At 39.8% G+C, this 16740-nt stretch overlaps 1 protein-coding gene across 1 annotated transcript in view; it reads right to left on the minus strand.

Moving 5' to 3' along the window:
* EYS (eyes shut homolog) overlaps positions 1-16740 on the minus strand; it is a 453978-nt gene that overhangs the window by 52789 nt on the left and 384449 nt on the right. Inside the window, exon 13 of the mRNA XM_073336354.1 lies at positions 5411-5532. Coding sequence (XP_073192455.1) covers positions 5411-5532 — 122 coding nt within the window. The remainder of the gene's footprint in view (positions 1-5410; positions 5533-16740) is intronic.

Genomic DNA, 16740 nt, shown 5'->3' on the forward strand with positions numbered 1-16740 from the left:
GTGCTTAAACAGTATGCTGAATCAAGGCTTTAAGAACTTGTAGGCAATTATTCCACCATTTTCTCCAAGGAAGTTTACAGATTTGGGGCCTAATTAGAAAGAAAACATAGCCCAACAATTCTAATATTTTGCTTGGAGAACAATTATAGATCCTTAAATAAAATTTGTAAGGCTGTCAGCCATGTTTAAGAAAATTATATGAATAAATAACACTTAGCATGTATACAGCAAAACAGATTTAGTTTAGGCAGTATGCCTTTAGCAGATCTAGGGTAATATTTTCAGAGAACCTATGGACCCTAAGACCCACTTTGAAAGGTGATTTAGGCACTTAGGTACCTAAATCACATTGAAAGTCAATGAGGCTCCTAATTCACTGAGGTAATTTTGAAAAATGTACCTGTAATGTATTAATGAGGATACATGTATACCTCTGCTGTCCGCTGCACAGAATGTCTGACCTGGCCAAGTGTGTATCATGAGCCCTAATGCTGCTGCAAACAAAGGGCTTCTGTAGACTAACCCACCAGATTGGTGGGCAGCGATCGATCCAGCGGGGTCAATTTATCATGTCTAGTATAAATGTGATAAATCGACGGCTGAGCACTCTCCTGTTGACTCTGGTACTCCACCAGAATGAGAAGCGCAAGTAGAGTAGACAGGAGAGTGTCAACTGAAGTGAAGACACGGTGGTAAGTAGATCTAAGTATGTCGACTTCAGCTATGCTATTCATGTAGCTGAAGTTGAGTATCTAAGATTGACCCCACACAGTAGTGTAGAGAAGCCCAAAGGATTTCATAATTCAACCCAAGAGATAGGGACCAGTGATTTTGGCTACAGTTCCATTCCAGTTTACAACCATGAAGTTTGGGAAAGACTGCAGTACATTGAGGACCATGAAGTATGTATCTGTCACAAATTGGTACATGACTAATGGATTCAAACTCTGACAAAGGGCAAGTATTGTCCAACTTAAGATTAATATCGACTGTGTACACGTACTACTTCCCTCTACTGGGCCGATCACCAAAAATTGCTAAACTGTATTGGCCAGTGACTTGAGGGTGGCATAACAATATACACTTGAAAAGATGTAACAGTCCACAGAGCAGAGATCAGCTGAACACCTAAAGAGTTGGCCAGTGTGTTGCATGTTCCTGGGAAATCCAAATTAGCTGGGTATTTGGATGGCAATTTACCAGTATTCACAGAAAATATTAGATGTTGTATTTTCACTCACATGGTTCCCTCTACTAAGCAGCATTGAGGGGAGCACATGGGGATTTGTCAGAAAAGGGACTGAGAGGGTGTCTGGAGGGAATAAATGACTATGTAGTACCATAGCTAACAATCCCACTACCGGAAGAGCAAACAACATCATGATATGGGAGTGCTTGGAACAGAAGAGAGGAATTGAGAGCTGTGAATATCCCTTTTATTAGGCAATCTCAAGGTTTCAGCTGTTGTTCTTTTGAAGCCCAGTCCCATGCCATTCCTTCCACACAGCTAGGTGTACCACCTCACCTGGGAGATGGAGCAGTGCATTATTTTGCAACAGATGAAGACATTTGTCACACTAAGCACCCCTATATTTACACCCTACACACTATTGTAATAATCTTTGTACAAAATATGCCTTGTGGGGAACCATTTGAAAGCTAATAACTCATTGATCTTTATTATTCTTGAATGATGTATGCATGTGATTGATATTAACAGTTATGAATATATACTGGAATTATCATTAAAATGTGTCCAAGCCAGACATTTCAGGAGGAGCTGTTGAACAAGTCTATTCTAAACAAGGAAAAATGTGTTTTCCTCAATTTACATATAAGCAGTAAACAGACCCCTCAAGCTAACAAGGGGTGGAAGCAAACCCCACACTAACAAGTGGAAGAGAAGACAACATGGCATCTACACCCAGCAGGAGAGAGAAGCTTGGTCTGGGTTTTACTTTTCAGAAGAATCCATTTCAAAGGTTTATTGATCTATAAATACAGGGGCAAGGGGGTGTCCTCAACCTCAAGAGATAAGCAATTGATTCAACTGATTGTACACAATATTACTGTATTATGAGAGTGTACAGAGTGAGGACTTTTCAGAAAGCTAATGACATACTGGTGATTAATATAATTGTGAAACATATGTATGTATACTATGTAAGGAATTATGGATACTCACTGATATTAGGCTGTACAGTCTGCCCAGACAGGCGAGAATGTCACAGTTATCTGCCTGTCTACTATGTAAATTAAGTCTGGTAGTATCAGAAACAATGGAAGCTCCATTAACACAGAAATCACAGAGGGGGATGGGAAGTCCAAAGGATGGGAAGAAGAAAATGAGGTAACCCTGCATCTGGAAACAAGTTCATTGAACTTTGGAAGATATAAGCAGGATAGAAGTCATTTTTGCATCCATCACTAGAAAGACACAAGAGGCCAGAGCTCTTGCAAGTTGAGAAAGATGGTTTCTTAAACCAAGGGAGTTTAAAGTCTCTGGAATTGAATATGGGTGAGAAACTTGCTTAGGTAATAATCTTTCACCTAAGATGACAAGGGAAGCTATCACCCTGTTCTTTTGTGGAAGGACCTGATTGATAGAAAAATCAGCCAAGGTTGTGAACAATGACTGGTGAGAGAAACCATCTGGACCAAAGCTTGTATCTTGGTAGATTAAGTTTTAGACTTCTAGAAACACACTTTTTTTTTACTCTTAACTCTTTCTATCTTCATTTCTTATACTTGAATACTTGTACATTTTGTTAATAAAATGTATTTAACTTTTACCATAAATCAACTCAGCTCTGTGTTTAAAAGCAAGGGTATATTTACCTCAAATTAAGTTAATAAATTGTGATGTGTTTGTGTGTCTTTTGAGGAAAACACAACCATATTATTTCTCTGAACTGCCCAGGAGAGAGATGGGCATTGCAGAGCACATGGTTTTGGGAAAATTCAGGACTAGGCATGTATTGGGGTCACCCTGCAAATAGTAACCAAGGCTGATGGAAGCCAGAGTGGGGCTGTAGACAGACTGTTGCAGTCTGAGCTGCTGACCCAGCACAAAGACACTCATGTTGTGACCTGCATGCTGGTAGGTGGGTTGCGAGAGTCCCAGACTGGAAGCTACAACAGCAAAGCATCATGAGGTACCCAAGGTTACAGGACAGGCAGTGACAGAACTCCTGACTGGCCTGAATTGCACCCCAGAATGTGACAACATTTTCACTTTATTTTTCCCTATTAGAAAGCTTTTTGTGGCCAGAGGAACCCAAAGGCCTTTATTAGGATATGATGTTATTTGGGTAGAATACTGTGAGGTATTTCAGAAAAGATGGTACAGTTGGAATCAGTGACAAATAGTATTTGCAATTTTCAAGGATCCATCTGGCTGTAAAAGCCTGGAAGCATAATTTAGAGTTTATGATCTACTGAGGATTAGAATGAAGGACTTAGTAGTAGAAACAACAAATAAATGTCAGGCTTTTTGAAATTATCCTTTGTCATCTCCTGAAATTGGGGTGGGATGGAGTAAAAAACAAACAAACATTTTCCTTGGTCCATAAACTGAACAGCTCTTTTTGTATAGGAAATTAAAAATAACCTCAGAGGATTCAAGTTTATTAATTTAGTAAAGTTCCTTATTTTAAAATGCTCAACTATTAATATGTATTTTATAAAAGTGTATGTGCTCGGGGAATTTGTAATCAAGTAGCTGATGAACTTTTGCACTGTCAGCAGCAATGACATGTCAATAGCAATGGAATCAGAAAAATGAGAGGCTTCACTCCAAGAATATTTGCGGATCATTTCATATTTACAGTGAAAGGCTTGGTACAAACCTTAATTATCCTAAGTATATAGAAAGATTATCAGAGAGGTTTTTAACAAAAGTGCAACCTTTCTTGGTGATGGTTTGAATTGCTGCCTCTCAGGTGAGTGCCCTACCCACTGGGCTATGAGAGATTCTAATGCAGGGAGTTCCTCAATCTCTCCTGCTGAACCTGATGCATTGTAGACACATAAAGAGTCATTGGTGCCAGTGAGAGAGCAAGAGAGGACACAGGCATGAAAATGATGCTATAGCTTAGTGGTTAGAGCAGTCACGCAGGATCTAGTCTCCCTGCTCCAATGACTCTAATTATTTATCATCCTTCTACACACACACACACACACACACACACACACACACACACACAGGTTTTCTGTGACCTCACCTGAGGGGTTAGATCCAGTAGACTTGTTCAGACGGTGCCTACAGGATGAGGCCCTGCATGCAATTTAGGCAGCCAAACACCCATCTTCCCCTGATTTATGAATCTCTCTGGCATTTAGGTGGGAGATAGATATCCGATAACTAGAGGTATGCTCAGAGGCAAAAATATAGGTAGCTAGTAGACTTTTACTGCAATAACTTAGGCGGTGAGTTTAGGTGCCTATAGTTTTCAGCAGGAGTTTGTGCATTGTAGTGGTCCAACACTGGGATTTAGTTGCCTAATGCAGTGACTTGGGTGCCTATATCCTTTTGTACACCCACACCTATGTGTGTGAACTGTGATGTTTGTTTAATATTTTAAACTCCTTCTGTCTATCTTTCTATTTTATGCAATGTGCCATGCACATTGTCAGTGTACAACAAATAATAAAATTGTACATCACAATTCTCTTATGTTGTATACTTTCCAGCATCCAAGTCTATATCTGTTCGAATTAACATCCAAAGACCATGTTAGTATTGATATAATGAAAAATGAAGCCAACACTGGCTTTAGCAGTGAGTAACAAATACTGATCGCAAGTGACAACGGTTTTAACAGTGACAAGTGATGGATTTTACAAATGAAAGATATATTGGATTAGATTGAAATAAAGATTTGAAGCTGATTCATATTTTTTTCTGTTAAAAAACAGTACTGTTCTCTTCATCAGATCCTGACCCTCTCTCTTATTTTGGCTGTAACTAATGGTCAGGCTAAAATATTACTTTGTCATCTTCATCCACAAGGTAGTAGCAGTGTTATAACCTCAGAGACCTGTCCATGTTACTTAGAATAAACGTGCCCCACCCCCACTGCCTCTATCCCCCAAACTTCTGCCGCTAAGGGGCACATACGGTAGAAAGAGATTCCATATTTTCTTTGATGAGCTGCAGTTCCTGACTGGATTACCTGCTAAGGGTTTTCAATTGATTCATTTGTTTCACTTGCCATCTGCAATTAATTACTGCTGCTGATTTCAAATGAATACATCAGTACTTGTAGCACTGTATCCATAACAGAAGTTGTTGTTCATTTCTGTGCAGTAATTTGAAATTCACCAAGTACAGGTGTAAATGAATAACTGGGAGCATTAGTGTGTCATTGCAGAAAGTTAATCATTTAGGGAGGAAGAGGGAGATGCTTACCTGTAGCTATTGAACAGATCTGTACAGGTGCCATTGTTTTTGCATGGCTCTGAGTTACATTCATTGGATTCATATTCACAAAATGTTCCTTCCCATCCAGGCAGGCAGATACACTGGTAGCTCTGTAATGGATTATAAAAATAAATAATCTCAACGTCCATTTTCATCTTGTTGAGTACATTTCTAATAGAAGTAATTGCTGGCTGTTGTGCCTTTTTGGTCTTTGAACAAGTGCATTAGTCTGTTTCCTAGTTTTGAAGCTTCAGAGCATCAAAAACATAATGATGCTTTTGGCCCGATAGTAAGCTGAAAAAAGGATTACATAAAATATGTAAGTTATACTATTTAATAAATATATTTTGCTGTACCAGTCAGTATTACATTCTAAAACATATAAACATAGGTAAGCAGGTGTGAGGCCTGTAGATCTGTCAGACAGGCTCAACACCTTAAATGGTACATTAGCAATGTAATTGTGCAACATCTAGTTGATTAGCATGAGGAAAACAGTCAAAGTATATAGCCCAGACACTGGGTAATGACTAAAGAATGTATAAAGAAATTGACTGAAATGACTAAAGAAAATATAAGCCTTGCCAGCATTTTCATGCCAATATTAAAAATAATAATCAACATGAGGTATGAATACAGAATCTGTCACTGGTTGAACTGCATAAAATATTTAATCATTGTGCATATTCATCTCTAAATGACAGATGTCACAGGACAGTTCCATTCACCTGCAAGGCAATTATACCGAAGCATAAACCACCCCACATTTCTGGTCATCATTTCACAGTTATTTATTGATTGGAATCTGTATGCAAGGGGAAAGGTCCCATAAAAGTGAAAATCAAAATAAAGTATGTTTTTGTTGCCTACATTGTCTATAAAGAAAAAAGCTTGAGAACATCTGTTGAATTGAATATTAATTTGAGATGTGCTGCAAGGCAAGCACCTCTCTTCTCCAGTGTCTCAGCTCACTTGTTTTGGCCAGGTGATTGCTATCTTGCAAAATTTCCCTTCTTTCTACCAAAAGTTAGGAAAACAGGACAAAGATGGCTAGTGTGAATTATTTCAGTGCTTGCTAAACTGTGAGTTGGGTCTTGAGATGTATGAGATTAACTTTTGTATTTACAGTAAAAGATTGTGTAATCTGCTCCTCCAGTTATAAACATCTAAACTGAGCAATCACAAAGTGAAAACATTGGGTCAAAACTCTCAAAAATATGGGTTGGACAGCATTATTTTTTCATCTTCAAAGGACTGCCTGTTTTGTTGAAGCCATAGACACAAATTACAGATTGACAAAGAGGGGAAGGGAAAGGGCTTAGAAGTAATAAAGTTTCTCACAACAAATCCATCAGAAAATAGTGACAGTTGTTGGGTCGAATTCAAACCTGCTGTAACTGCACTTAAAACATCACCAGGCATGAGCATGGCAATTGTCTTTTGATCAACTAAAACTTCAAATATTATCGTGTATATATTCTACTGTGATTAAGCAAGGCCAACCATAGATTTTGAGAAACACTTAGTGAAGTATTGTCTGCAGGGCCCATCCAACTCCCTCATGCACAGACCTTGAACAAGATAGGGCAGCAGACACTCAACCGCAGGACAGCAGATTGGGAACTATGAAAGACACTATGGCTGGTGAGTCCTGTGTATCTGGTGAGGAGCCTTAAAATGTGGACCATAAGCCAAAGAGGTTGCATGGGACTAAGGCAACCATTGCTATTATTAGTGTAGTAGCACAAGGAGTTTATTATAGATCCTAAGGAGAGGGGAGAAAACAAAAAGAGATATATCCCCCATATACTTTGTCCTTTGGCCTGTATCCATCTCCTGGATGTGTTGGGAAAGTTCTATTCCTGGTGGATAATCACTAGTTATGAAAAATTAAGTTCCAGATTTTTTTTAAATGTATCTGATATTCAGGTTACTACCATTGTTCTCCTGAACTCTCTATTGATAATCAGATGTGAACCTGAATCCCTAAGAAGAGAGAGCAGACTTGGCAGAAATAGTGGATGTGAAGGCAGCAGCAGCAAACAGATATAAATATAGAGAGACAAAAAGTTTGAGATGTTCTTTTTTGTTTGGTTGGTTGGTTTTATTTTGTTTTGTTTATGGTAGGAAGAGATTGATGGGTCAAGAGAACTCTGTAGAGGCAGACAATTTTCAGGGGATTTTGCCACAGCAAAGGAAGAAGAAAATCTTTTTGGACAGCCTGCACTTTTATTTATCACATGTGTTAATGTTTTCCATTATGTATGTTCCCACATCCCACTGGCCATTTAAATATTTTAATGTTTTGGAGGTTGCTTTAGATTCCTTCCCATCTCCACATATTTATAAGTGCCATAATAACTGTTATGACTCAAAGAAAGATACTATGTTTTGAAAACACAAACTCAAAGGATGAAAAAATATTAGTCAAAAACACACCAAGAAATCTGTGCAAGGCTTCGGAACAGTTATTCTCAGTTCAGGTTTGCACATACTCCAGGCATTAAAGACAACAATATATTAACTTTGCAACTGACTTATCTAGGACAGGTTAAACAGATTGTCAAAAATAATATGCGGGAGCCAGCAACTGAGTTTAAGAATCAGTGGTTTATCCTTAAACATTACTAAAAACATATGTACCATTAACATCTATCAGCTGTTGGAAATTTCTCATTTGACATTTCTCTTTTGACCATGGTAGGGTTGTAATGCAAAACACAAGAGATAAATGTTTTTACCACAATATGACAACTCCTGCAAAAAACAGTTGACACTTTTGACAATTTTGGCTAATCTCTCTTTGCCTCAGTACCACATCTGAGGCACAGAGAAGTTACTGCCAATATTGCCCAATGTTTCAACTAATTGTCTTGGCTTGATTTTTTAGAGTACTTCTCATTTTAACAGCACTTTTTCATGTACAAATAACACCTCCAATTTGACTTTTGTCACAGCAGGGTGTGCACAGCATGTCTACAAATTAGCCCTCAGGTGTGTCACATTAGACATCTGTGAAAAAGTAACTTATCAGCCTTGTGGCAAGGAGTGACATTGAAGGGTTTCACTCTGTAGGCCTTGTCTGCTAGGGTCCCCTTTTGCCTGGTTACTTGACCCTCCAGTAGGTTAGCTTTGATTTCACCACTTTTGAGGTAAACCAGGGTTTTCACCCAGGAGTACCAGGCCCTCATGTAAGAGCTAAATTTTATAATTGTACCATAAGAATTGATGTAAACTCTGATTTCATTCTGCCAGCCACCCTTTTTGAATAACAGAAAGTAATAACCATCTGAGACTGGGATCCTGTTTCGCATATTCATTACAATTAGGACCTGTTATAAAGTTTAGTTAATAAGAGACACGATTTTGTAGTGTATCTATGTTAATTAGATTAAAGGAATGTTGAAGGCCTGAGCCACAATGTAAACTATTTTTGATCACAAGACTTAGTGAAGTTTAAATTGTGCCTTCTCTGTGAGAGACTGCATGAATGAGGGATGCATGCATCAGGAAAAGATAAGGTGTGAAGGCCAATGTTAACCAGATGGTCAAGAAAGGAGGGGCGAAGATGCCTAAGGAGACTTATCTACACCAGAGAACCATCAGTGTGCATCCATGACTGAGGGAAGACAAATTCATGACCCTGAGGTAAAGTCTGGCACCCCTAAAGACGAGTGATTAAATACAGGATGACCCTCTCGGAGGTGTTTTGGAATGTTTACATCAAAAGATACACCGATTAAGGAATAACATGTCACAAACTGACACAGCAAATCTATAGACTTCAATAGAGACAAAGAACTATAAGAACAGGGAGCTTTGCCATGGGATTTTGGATTTGTCTTGCCACTACTCCAGGAGCATCGGATCGCAACCGACAAAGCCTGGCTCCCCTCTGCGACCAATCTGGCTGGCCACTAGATTGATCCAAAAAGAAAAGGAGTACTTGTGGCACCTTAGAAACTAACCAATTTATTTGAGCATAAGCTTTCGTGAGCTACAGCTCACTTCATTGGATGCATTGATTGATTGATTGATTTATTGATCCAGACTCTGGACTGGTAACTGTAAACATCGACTGGTGGGACTGTGTGTATGTGTGTGTGACTGAAAAGCATATGCTAACTGTTGTGTTTTCAATAAATGCGGCATATTTGCCTTCATTCCTATAAAAGATCCCGTGTGCTTTGTATATCATAACACCCACATCTGCTTGATGGTCCTGGTCCAAGCCCAGTAGTCCTTCTGGCCTCAAGTCTCTGAAGAGTCACTGCAATGTAGGCCAAACAGCATCATTCAGAACTGGTACAGCCCAAAGGCAGTAGAATTTCTCTATTATCCTAAGACCCAGGGGTTTGGGTCTGTGATCACTTTGTAACCAATTGGTTAGGATATTATTCTCAAGCCTCCCCAGGAAAGGGGAGGAAGGGGTTGTGGGGGGGGGGATATTGTAGGGAAACAGGAACTCCAAGTGGTCTTTTTCCTGAATCTTTGTCTAACTCACTTGGTGGTGGCCATAGTACCCATCAAAGGACAAGGAAGTATTTGTGCCTTGGGGAAGTTTTTAACCTAAGGCTGGTAGAAATAAGCTTAGGGAGTCTTTCATGCGAGTCCCCACATCTGTACCCTAGAGTTCAGTGGGGAGGGAACCCTGACAATATCAATGCAGCAAAGTGACAGGATAAACTAAACAGAATTCTTCTATTTGCTCTTAAAAACAGAAAAAGCTAGCCTAGTGCCCTAGTGGTAGTGCTTTATACCACCAGGAAGAAGATTTGGGTTTGATTCGTGACACTGACAGAGGCTGGTAGTTCTTCCCTGGGAAAAGGAAATGAAAAGGCTGATGTTTTGATCAACATGAAACAACTGATTAAGGAATCTGTTGATATACTTCAAAGGAAAATCTTCTCTTGCTCAAGTAGAAGTATTGTGGCTGCAACCTAGCACTTCGATGGTGGAGTGGGTAGCTACAGTGTGAAAGAGAGAGACTTCAGGAAGGAATTCTACATGCTGGAGACCTTCCATTACCTTGCACCTTGTGTCATCATTATACTTATGCAAAGTGAGTAAACTCCTACCATTCTTATTTGATAGTGATTTTTTGCCAGCTTTGCACAGGTAAACGACTGCACAAGATGCAGTGCAGCAGAGAATCAGGTCCATAATATAAAAATACTGTTAGTCATAGCCTTCTGGGACCTGGAGCTTCTCGGTTATTAATGGAAACATTGCCCCAAATTTCCAAACCTGAGTGCCTAATGATATGCAGACAAATCCTTATTTAGGCACTTAAATAAGTGGCATGGCTCTCAGAGATGCTATATGCCTGCAGCTCCCATTGACTTTAATGGACTTCGAGAGTGCTTAGCATTTCTGAAAATCAGGCCACATATTTAAGTTCTTGGATATGGATTTAGAGGTTTAGATTTTGTCATTCAGGTTTGAACATAGTCAAGAACATCTGACCTGAAACCAGAAGAAAGAGAGCCTTTCCCAAAATAGCACTTTAGGGGTAAAATTCTGGCTCTGAGGGGCCAGATTTCACCCTAGGAACCTAAACAGAGTACACAGTATTGCCTAAAATAACAAAATTGGGTATTTATAACATGTGATAAATAAAGTGGTGGGGTACCTCCCTTTGATGGACACCCAGCCAGACAGTTAGCGGTAAAATCCCTCTTGGTAGCTGTTCTCTGCTTGCTTTACCTGTAAAGAGTTAACTAGCCCACAGGTAAAAGAAAAGGAGTGGACACCTGACCAAAAGAGCCAATGGGAAGGCTAGAACTTTTTAAAATGGGAAAGACACTTTCTCTTTGTCTGTTGATGGGGCAGCAATGCTATAAGCAGGGATGCTGTGTAAGGCTTGAACCAGATATAAAATTTCATCTTCCATACATAGAAGAAATTATTGGACAGGGCATGTTTAAAAAGACACCATTAGGTGTGTAGTGAATGAGGCACAAGACTTCAGAAAGAGAAATGGTTTTGTATCCATTTCTATATTTCTACCTCCTTCTATTTTTGCAGCTATATGCACAAAATAAATATAATGCACACTGCACCATGGTTAAGTTAAATGGAGTGATAACTGTGTATCTGCAAATCAGCACTTTTTAATGGTCTCAAAGGAACAAGATAATTGTCCTCTGCAGCAGGTGAAAAATAGCAAAATTATTTCACAGAGAGTATAGCCTTTAGTGTACAATATGCATAGCACAGTAGTTTTGCATTGCAATTATGAGAACAACAGCTTTGCTTAATGTAGGCAAATGACAATCTAATGTAGCAAGGATCAAACATTGTCACCAGTTCTATCTCCCATATGCATACCTAAAACCTCACGTGCACACTTGTGTATCTTCATCCAATTAACTATGTAGCTGGTAAGAAAGTTTAATTTCTTACTATTAGCATATTTTTCCTCTTTGACACCATTAAAAAAAGAGTAATTCTTCATTTACAAACCTGTGTTACTGGAAAATGGCAGCTGAACATCTGGCAAACAGAAACTACAACACAAAAGATTCATCACACACACAACAAGAATCCAAATTATGAATACATTAAATCTTCACACCTATGCTTCTGAAGAGAGAGTTTAAAACCAACTCAATTACCATAATAATATGGATTCAAGTTCTGACTTCAGTTATACGTGTAGGCTCACTAATGTCAGTGGGTGTAAGTAAAGGCAAAATTTGACCCTATGATTAGAACCTAATATGTGCTGGTCAGAATATAGGTTTGGTCCCTCCCTCCCCCATACCCCCATAGACACAGACCGAAAATTTCAACAACACACTATATTTTTTGTTTGCTACAACAATTTACATAGAAAATTTTGACTTTTTGACAAAATAGCAAAAAATGAAATATTTTGCCTGAAAACAGAAATATTTAAGCCAAAACCTGAAATATTTCAGTTCATAAGCCTATATTCATGCCACGGGTGCCTTATGCTCCCATTTTCCTCTATGGTTTGGGCTCCTGAGCCAGACTAGGTCTCTAATGAAGCACGCTCTTGGCGAAAGGAGAGGGCGTGCCTTAGGAGTCTCTGGATGTGGTACTTACTGAGAGAGCCCAACCCTTAGAGTGGGAGAAGGTATCCAAACTAAAACTTCAATGAGGCACCATTTTGAATTTAAATATTTTGATTTTTTTTTATGAGATAGAGACATTTTATGCAGAAATCACATGCTTTTTGTGGAAAAAAATCATTTTGTCAAAAACACAATTTTCCATTGAAAAAATTTTAATGGAACATTTTCAATCAGCACTAATAGCCATAATCTTATCCTGTGTATCTGAATAACTGTTGATAAGTCAGGGCTTCTGTCCAGCTGCCAAATGACTCATTGCTCCAGCCACAGTCTCTTTGAGCATTTTTATTATCCAACTTAAACAAAACAGGTCCACAGCTCACCCTTCACATCTCGGGCTCTCCCTGCTTCCCCTCCCAGGGGATTCTGGCAGTCTTGCTACTCCTGCTTCTTGCTACTGACTCACTCTCCCTCTGCCGTTTCCTCGTCACTGCTAATCCTCTTCCCTTCCAGCTTGTCCTCACTGAAACTCCCCCTGTCTCATGATAGCCAAGGTGCAGTCCCATGCTCTCCATTAGTCCAACTGGGTGCACCTGGTCTGCCACAGAGTACCTGGACTTACTTCAGTTACATACTGGCATACTTCCTCCCACTCATTTTCAGAAAAGCCTGCCCCTTTCACAGGCTTTACCTGAGAGAGATCCATCCTTATTCTGGGACCAGAGTCCAAACTGGATCCCTGTACACATCACCCAAACGTCTTCCATACCAAACCAAAATATTCCCACAGCATGTTATACAAGAACACACCATAAAAATTCACATGCATTAAAGAGGGTTCCCCAAGTTGCCCACAGTCCCTAAAGCCAGCCTTATGATCCATACCCTCAGTTGGGCACTATCCACATCACCTCGTTATCTTCTCTGACTTTTACCAATGAGTTTTTCAGTCTGTAGCTGCTCCAGATCTCCTTGCAGTCGGCTCATCTCATAGAGCAGCTCACTCATCTCTTGGAGTTCTTTTTGTATGCTCTTGATCTGTGTTTCAAAACCTACTCTCTCATCCTCCAGGAGCTCAATCTTGCTGGCCTTTGACCCCTGACCTAAACTTGGAAGATTTATGCTTATGTTTAAACTATAGTCCGTGTGCTTAAAAAGATGCCATTATTAAAGCTGTTTTGCAATTAGGGAGGAACAAATGTACGGAAATAGTCTCAAACAGATTTGAAGCCCAATGGAGCTAAGCAATTAGCATAAGTGCTTGACTGAGGGTCAGACATTTTAGCAATGTGTATATTATAATATACACGTATCCTGAACATGAACACACTCAGCTTGCAATAACAGAATTTAGGGTGGGGTTGGTCTGTATAACTATGGAGGAAAACCCCATTTATGTATCAAAACCATTGTGAAACATATTGATGCAAATAGCTCATGACAACACTTGGAACCCTAATTATGATCCCCTGGAATAACAAACATGGGCAAGAGGCCAAGACCAAATCAAATATAGTTCTGGCTATGTGGGGGTAGAAGGACAAAATGTTATAAAAGATGATGAGACCAACCTCTAGTTGGGTACACAAGGATGACAAGATGTGGAAAATTGAACACCATGCCCACTTATAGGATTGATCCACTTGCTGTTCCTAATGTCATCTCTTCTAATTCTGGGGATGTCAATAATGTTGACTATGCACAGGATAGTGGGGATTGTCTTAGTACATGTATCTGTCTTTTCTGCAGGTACTTTTATACTTGTATTCATTTGAAAAAGTCTTCATGTCTCTATGTGACTTACCAGTCTCACTTCTATAATTAATTTTATGTAAACAGCTCAAGTAAAGAACTTGTGATTAGTACTTGTGCATTTTGCACCCAAATTGATCAAAGGCTACAGTCTGAAACTCTTGCTTTTCTTTTGGTCACTCTTTATGTTTCTGAATCAGCTGTATGTCCTCTTCTCCTGCAGCATTCTCACCCTGCTATCTGTCTACTAAAGAGATTAGGCCCTTCACATCCACACACACTGATTCACATGATAAATAAACATTGATTGTCAGAACAGCACCATCCATTTTTTTTCTGCAGCCTCCATGCTTGTGCCCTTTTCATAGACACTGCTCCTCTGAGGCCCTGTCTGGATCATTGCTGCAAACTGATCAGCCTGAGGCCTTCCCGATGTCCCTGCTATCTAGTATTTTGCCTCTATCAAGAGCTTCCAGGCTCTTACCCACTCCCCCACCCCCCAGTAAGGTCTGTGGACCTAAGCCCAGAAGCATTCCTGACCTGAGTCAGACTGATTTCTGTGTGGATGGAAGCAGGCTTACATCTGAATGAGAGTCCAGATTTAGTGTAAGGTGTAGACATACCCGAAGAGGCTAGAACATGGGTGGGCAACCTGAGCCTGAGAAGGAGCCAGAATCTACCAATGTGCATTGCCAAAGAGCCACAGTAATACGTCAGCAGCGCCCCTGCATCTGCCCATCAGCTCCCCACCCCCGCTTCTAGCACTTCCCACCCACCGGCAGGTCTGCCGCTCAGTGCTTCCCCCTCCCCCATTGCATCTCCTAATCAGCTGTTTTGTGGCATGCAGGAGGCTCTGGCGGGGGAGGAGCGAGGGCATGGCTGGCTCAAGAGAGGGGGTGGGAAGAGGTGAAGTGGGGGCAGGGCCTGTGGCAGAGCCGGGGTTGAGCAGTGAGCACCCCCCGGCACATGGGAAAGTTGGCGCCTGTAGCTCCAGCCCCAAAGTCAGTGCCTATACAAGAAGCCGCATATTAACTTCTGAAGAGCCGCACATGGCTCCAGAGCCACAGGTTGGTCATCCCTGGGCAAGAACATGGACAAGGCTGAAAGGTAACTGCTAAGTCATAGGCAATGCTGACCCCAGATTGCCTTAGAGGGCTATCCAGCCTGTGACAGTACCATAGAAATGAGAGTCCAAGACAATATATTGTATATATTAAACAGTTTTAAATCTCACTGAGTTTCTAACATCAATTGTGTCACAATTTGTTCTTTCTGATGGCATTTTCTGTGGATCAAAACTTTAAAGATCTTCTTTTAAATGGGAATTGCTTTTAGCAGTGATCTAGATGAAAAAAAAACTGATTCAATGAATAAAAAGGCCAGATTAAAATGCCAATTTTTCATTACTATGACAAAGTGAAGTCAGGTTTTAATAACACCACAGATAAATTTAGCAGCTTGTAAAAAGCATCAGGAAGCTTCTTCATCTTCAGCTATCCTAAAATCTTAATGTAAAGTTTTCTTCAGAAATCATGCTGTCAGGAAGAGCTGCATAGAAAGATGTTCTAGAAAACAGGATGAATAGCACTCTTACAGTATTAAATTATTTATCTATTCTCTGCTTTGATATAAAAACAATGGACTGGATTGTATTCTTGCTTGATACTTCATTTACTCTTAGGAAACAGTCTTTTCTTCAGTTGAGAACTGGCTAATTTCCAAAGATTTTGCAAGGGACCAAGAGGCCTCTGTGCCAGGGAGGAGGGAAGATTTCTTGAGTGAAGGATGGAGGAAATCCCAAATTAACCCGTCTCCTCCTCCATATCTTGGTCTGAATTCCTTCTGTGCCTCCCCTCCCCTCAAATTCCTGAATCCTCATCTTTAGTTTGGCAGTCAGACTTAGGAACACACATCATGCCAGATGGTCTGGCTGGTAGAAAAGGAACACTTTTTGAAAGAACTGACATGGATCTGAGAACATGGATAGTATAACACTCAAATTAGTTAGAGAGGTATGAGAGTTTCTTTTAGATGAGAAATACATAGGAAGCAATAGTGGAAGATGTGGGACTCCAAAGGGTGAGGGATAGAGTAGGTACTGGATACTGAAGATGAGTTTAGCAGCGCAGAAAAGTCAAGATAAAGTCTAAATGAAAGAATTAAACTGTTCATTTCAAAATCACTTCTTTAAAATTCTTCAATTTTATCACTAAAATGTGTTGCTAAAATTTATGGTTGGAATGATTAGCTGCAAATATTCATGTTGCCCTAAAATTTAAAGTATCTTATGTTTTTTCTTATTTGTGCTGCTCCAGTACGGGTCACAGAGCCTATGTATTTGGTGCACATCAAATAGAAGACACTAAGAATTCCACACAATTTTAGAAGTAAAATTACCTGTGTTCATCTCAATACCCATTTACAGAAGCCCAGACAATATTATGGATATTCAAACACTCATTTAATCCCAGTTCTTATTTATACATCTTTCCTCCAGCCAAGGTACATTGAAAATTCTAATGGTAT

This window comes from Lepidochelys kempii, chromosome 3 (assembly GCF_965140265.1).
Source record: "Lepidochelys kempii isolate rLepKem1 chromosome 3, rLepKem1.hap2, whole genome shotgun sequence".
Lineage (NCBI taxonomy): Eukaryota > Metazoa > Chordata > Testudines > Cheloniidae > Lepidochelys > Lepidochelys kempii.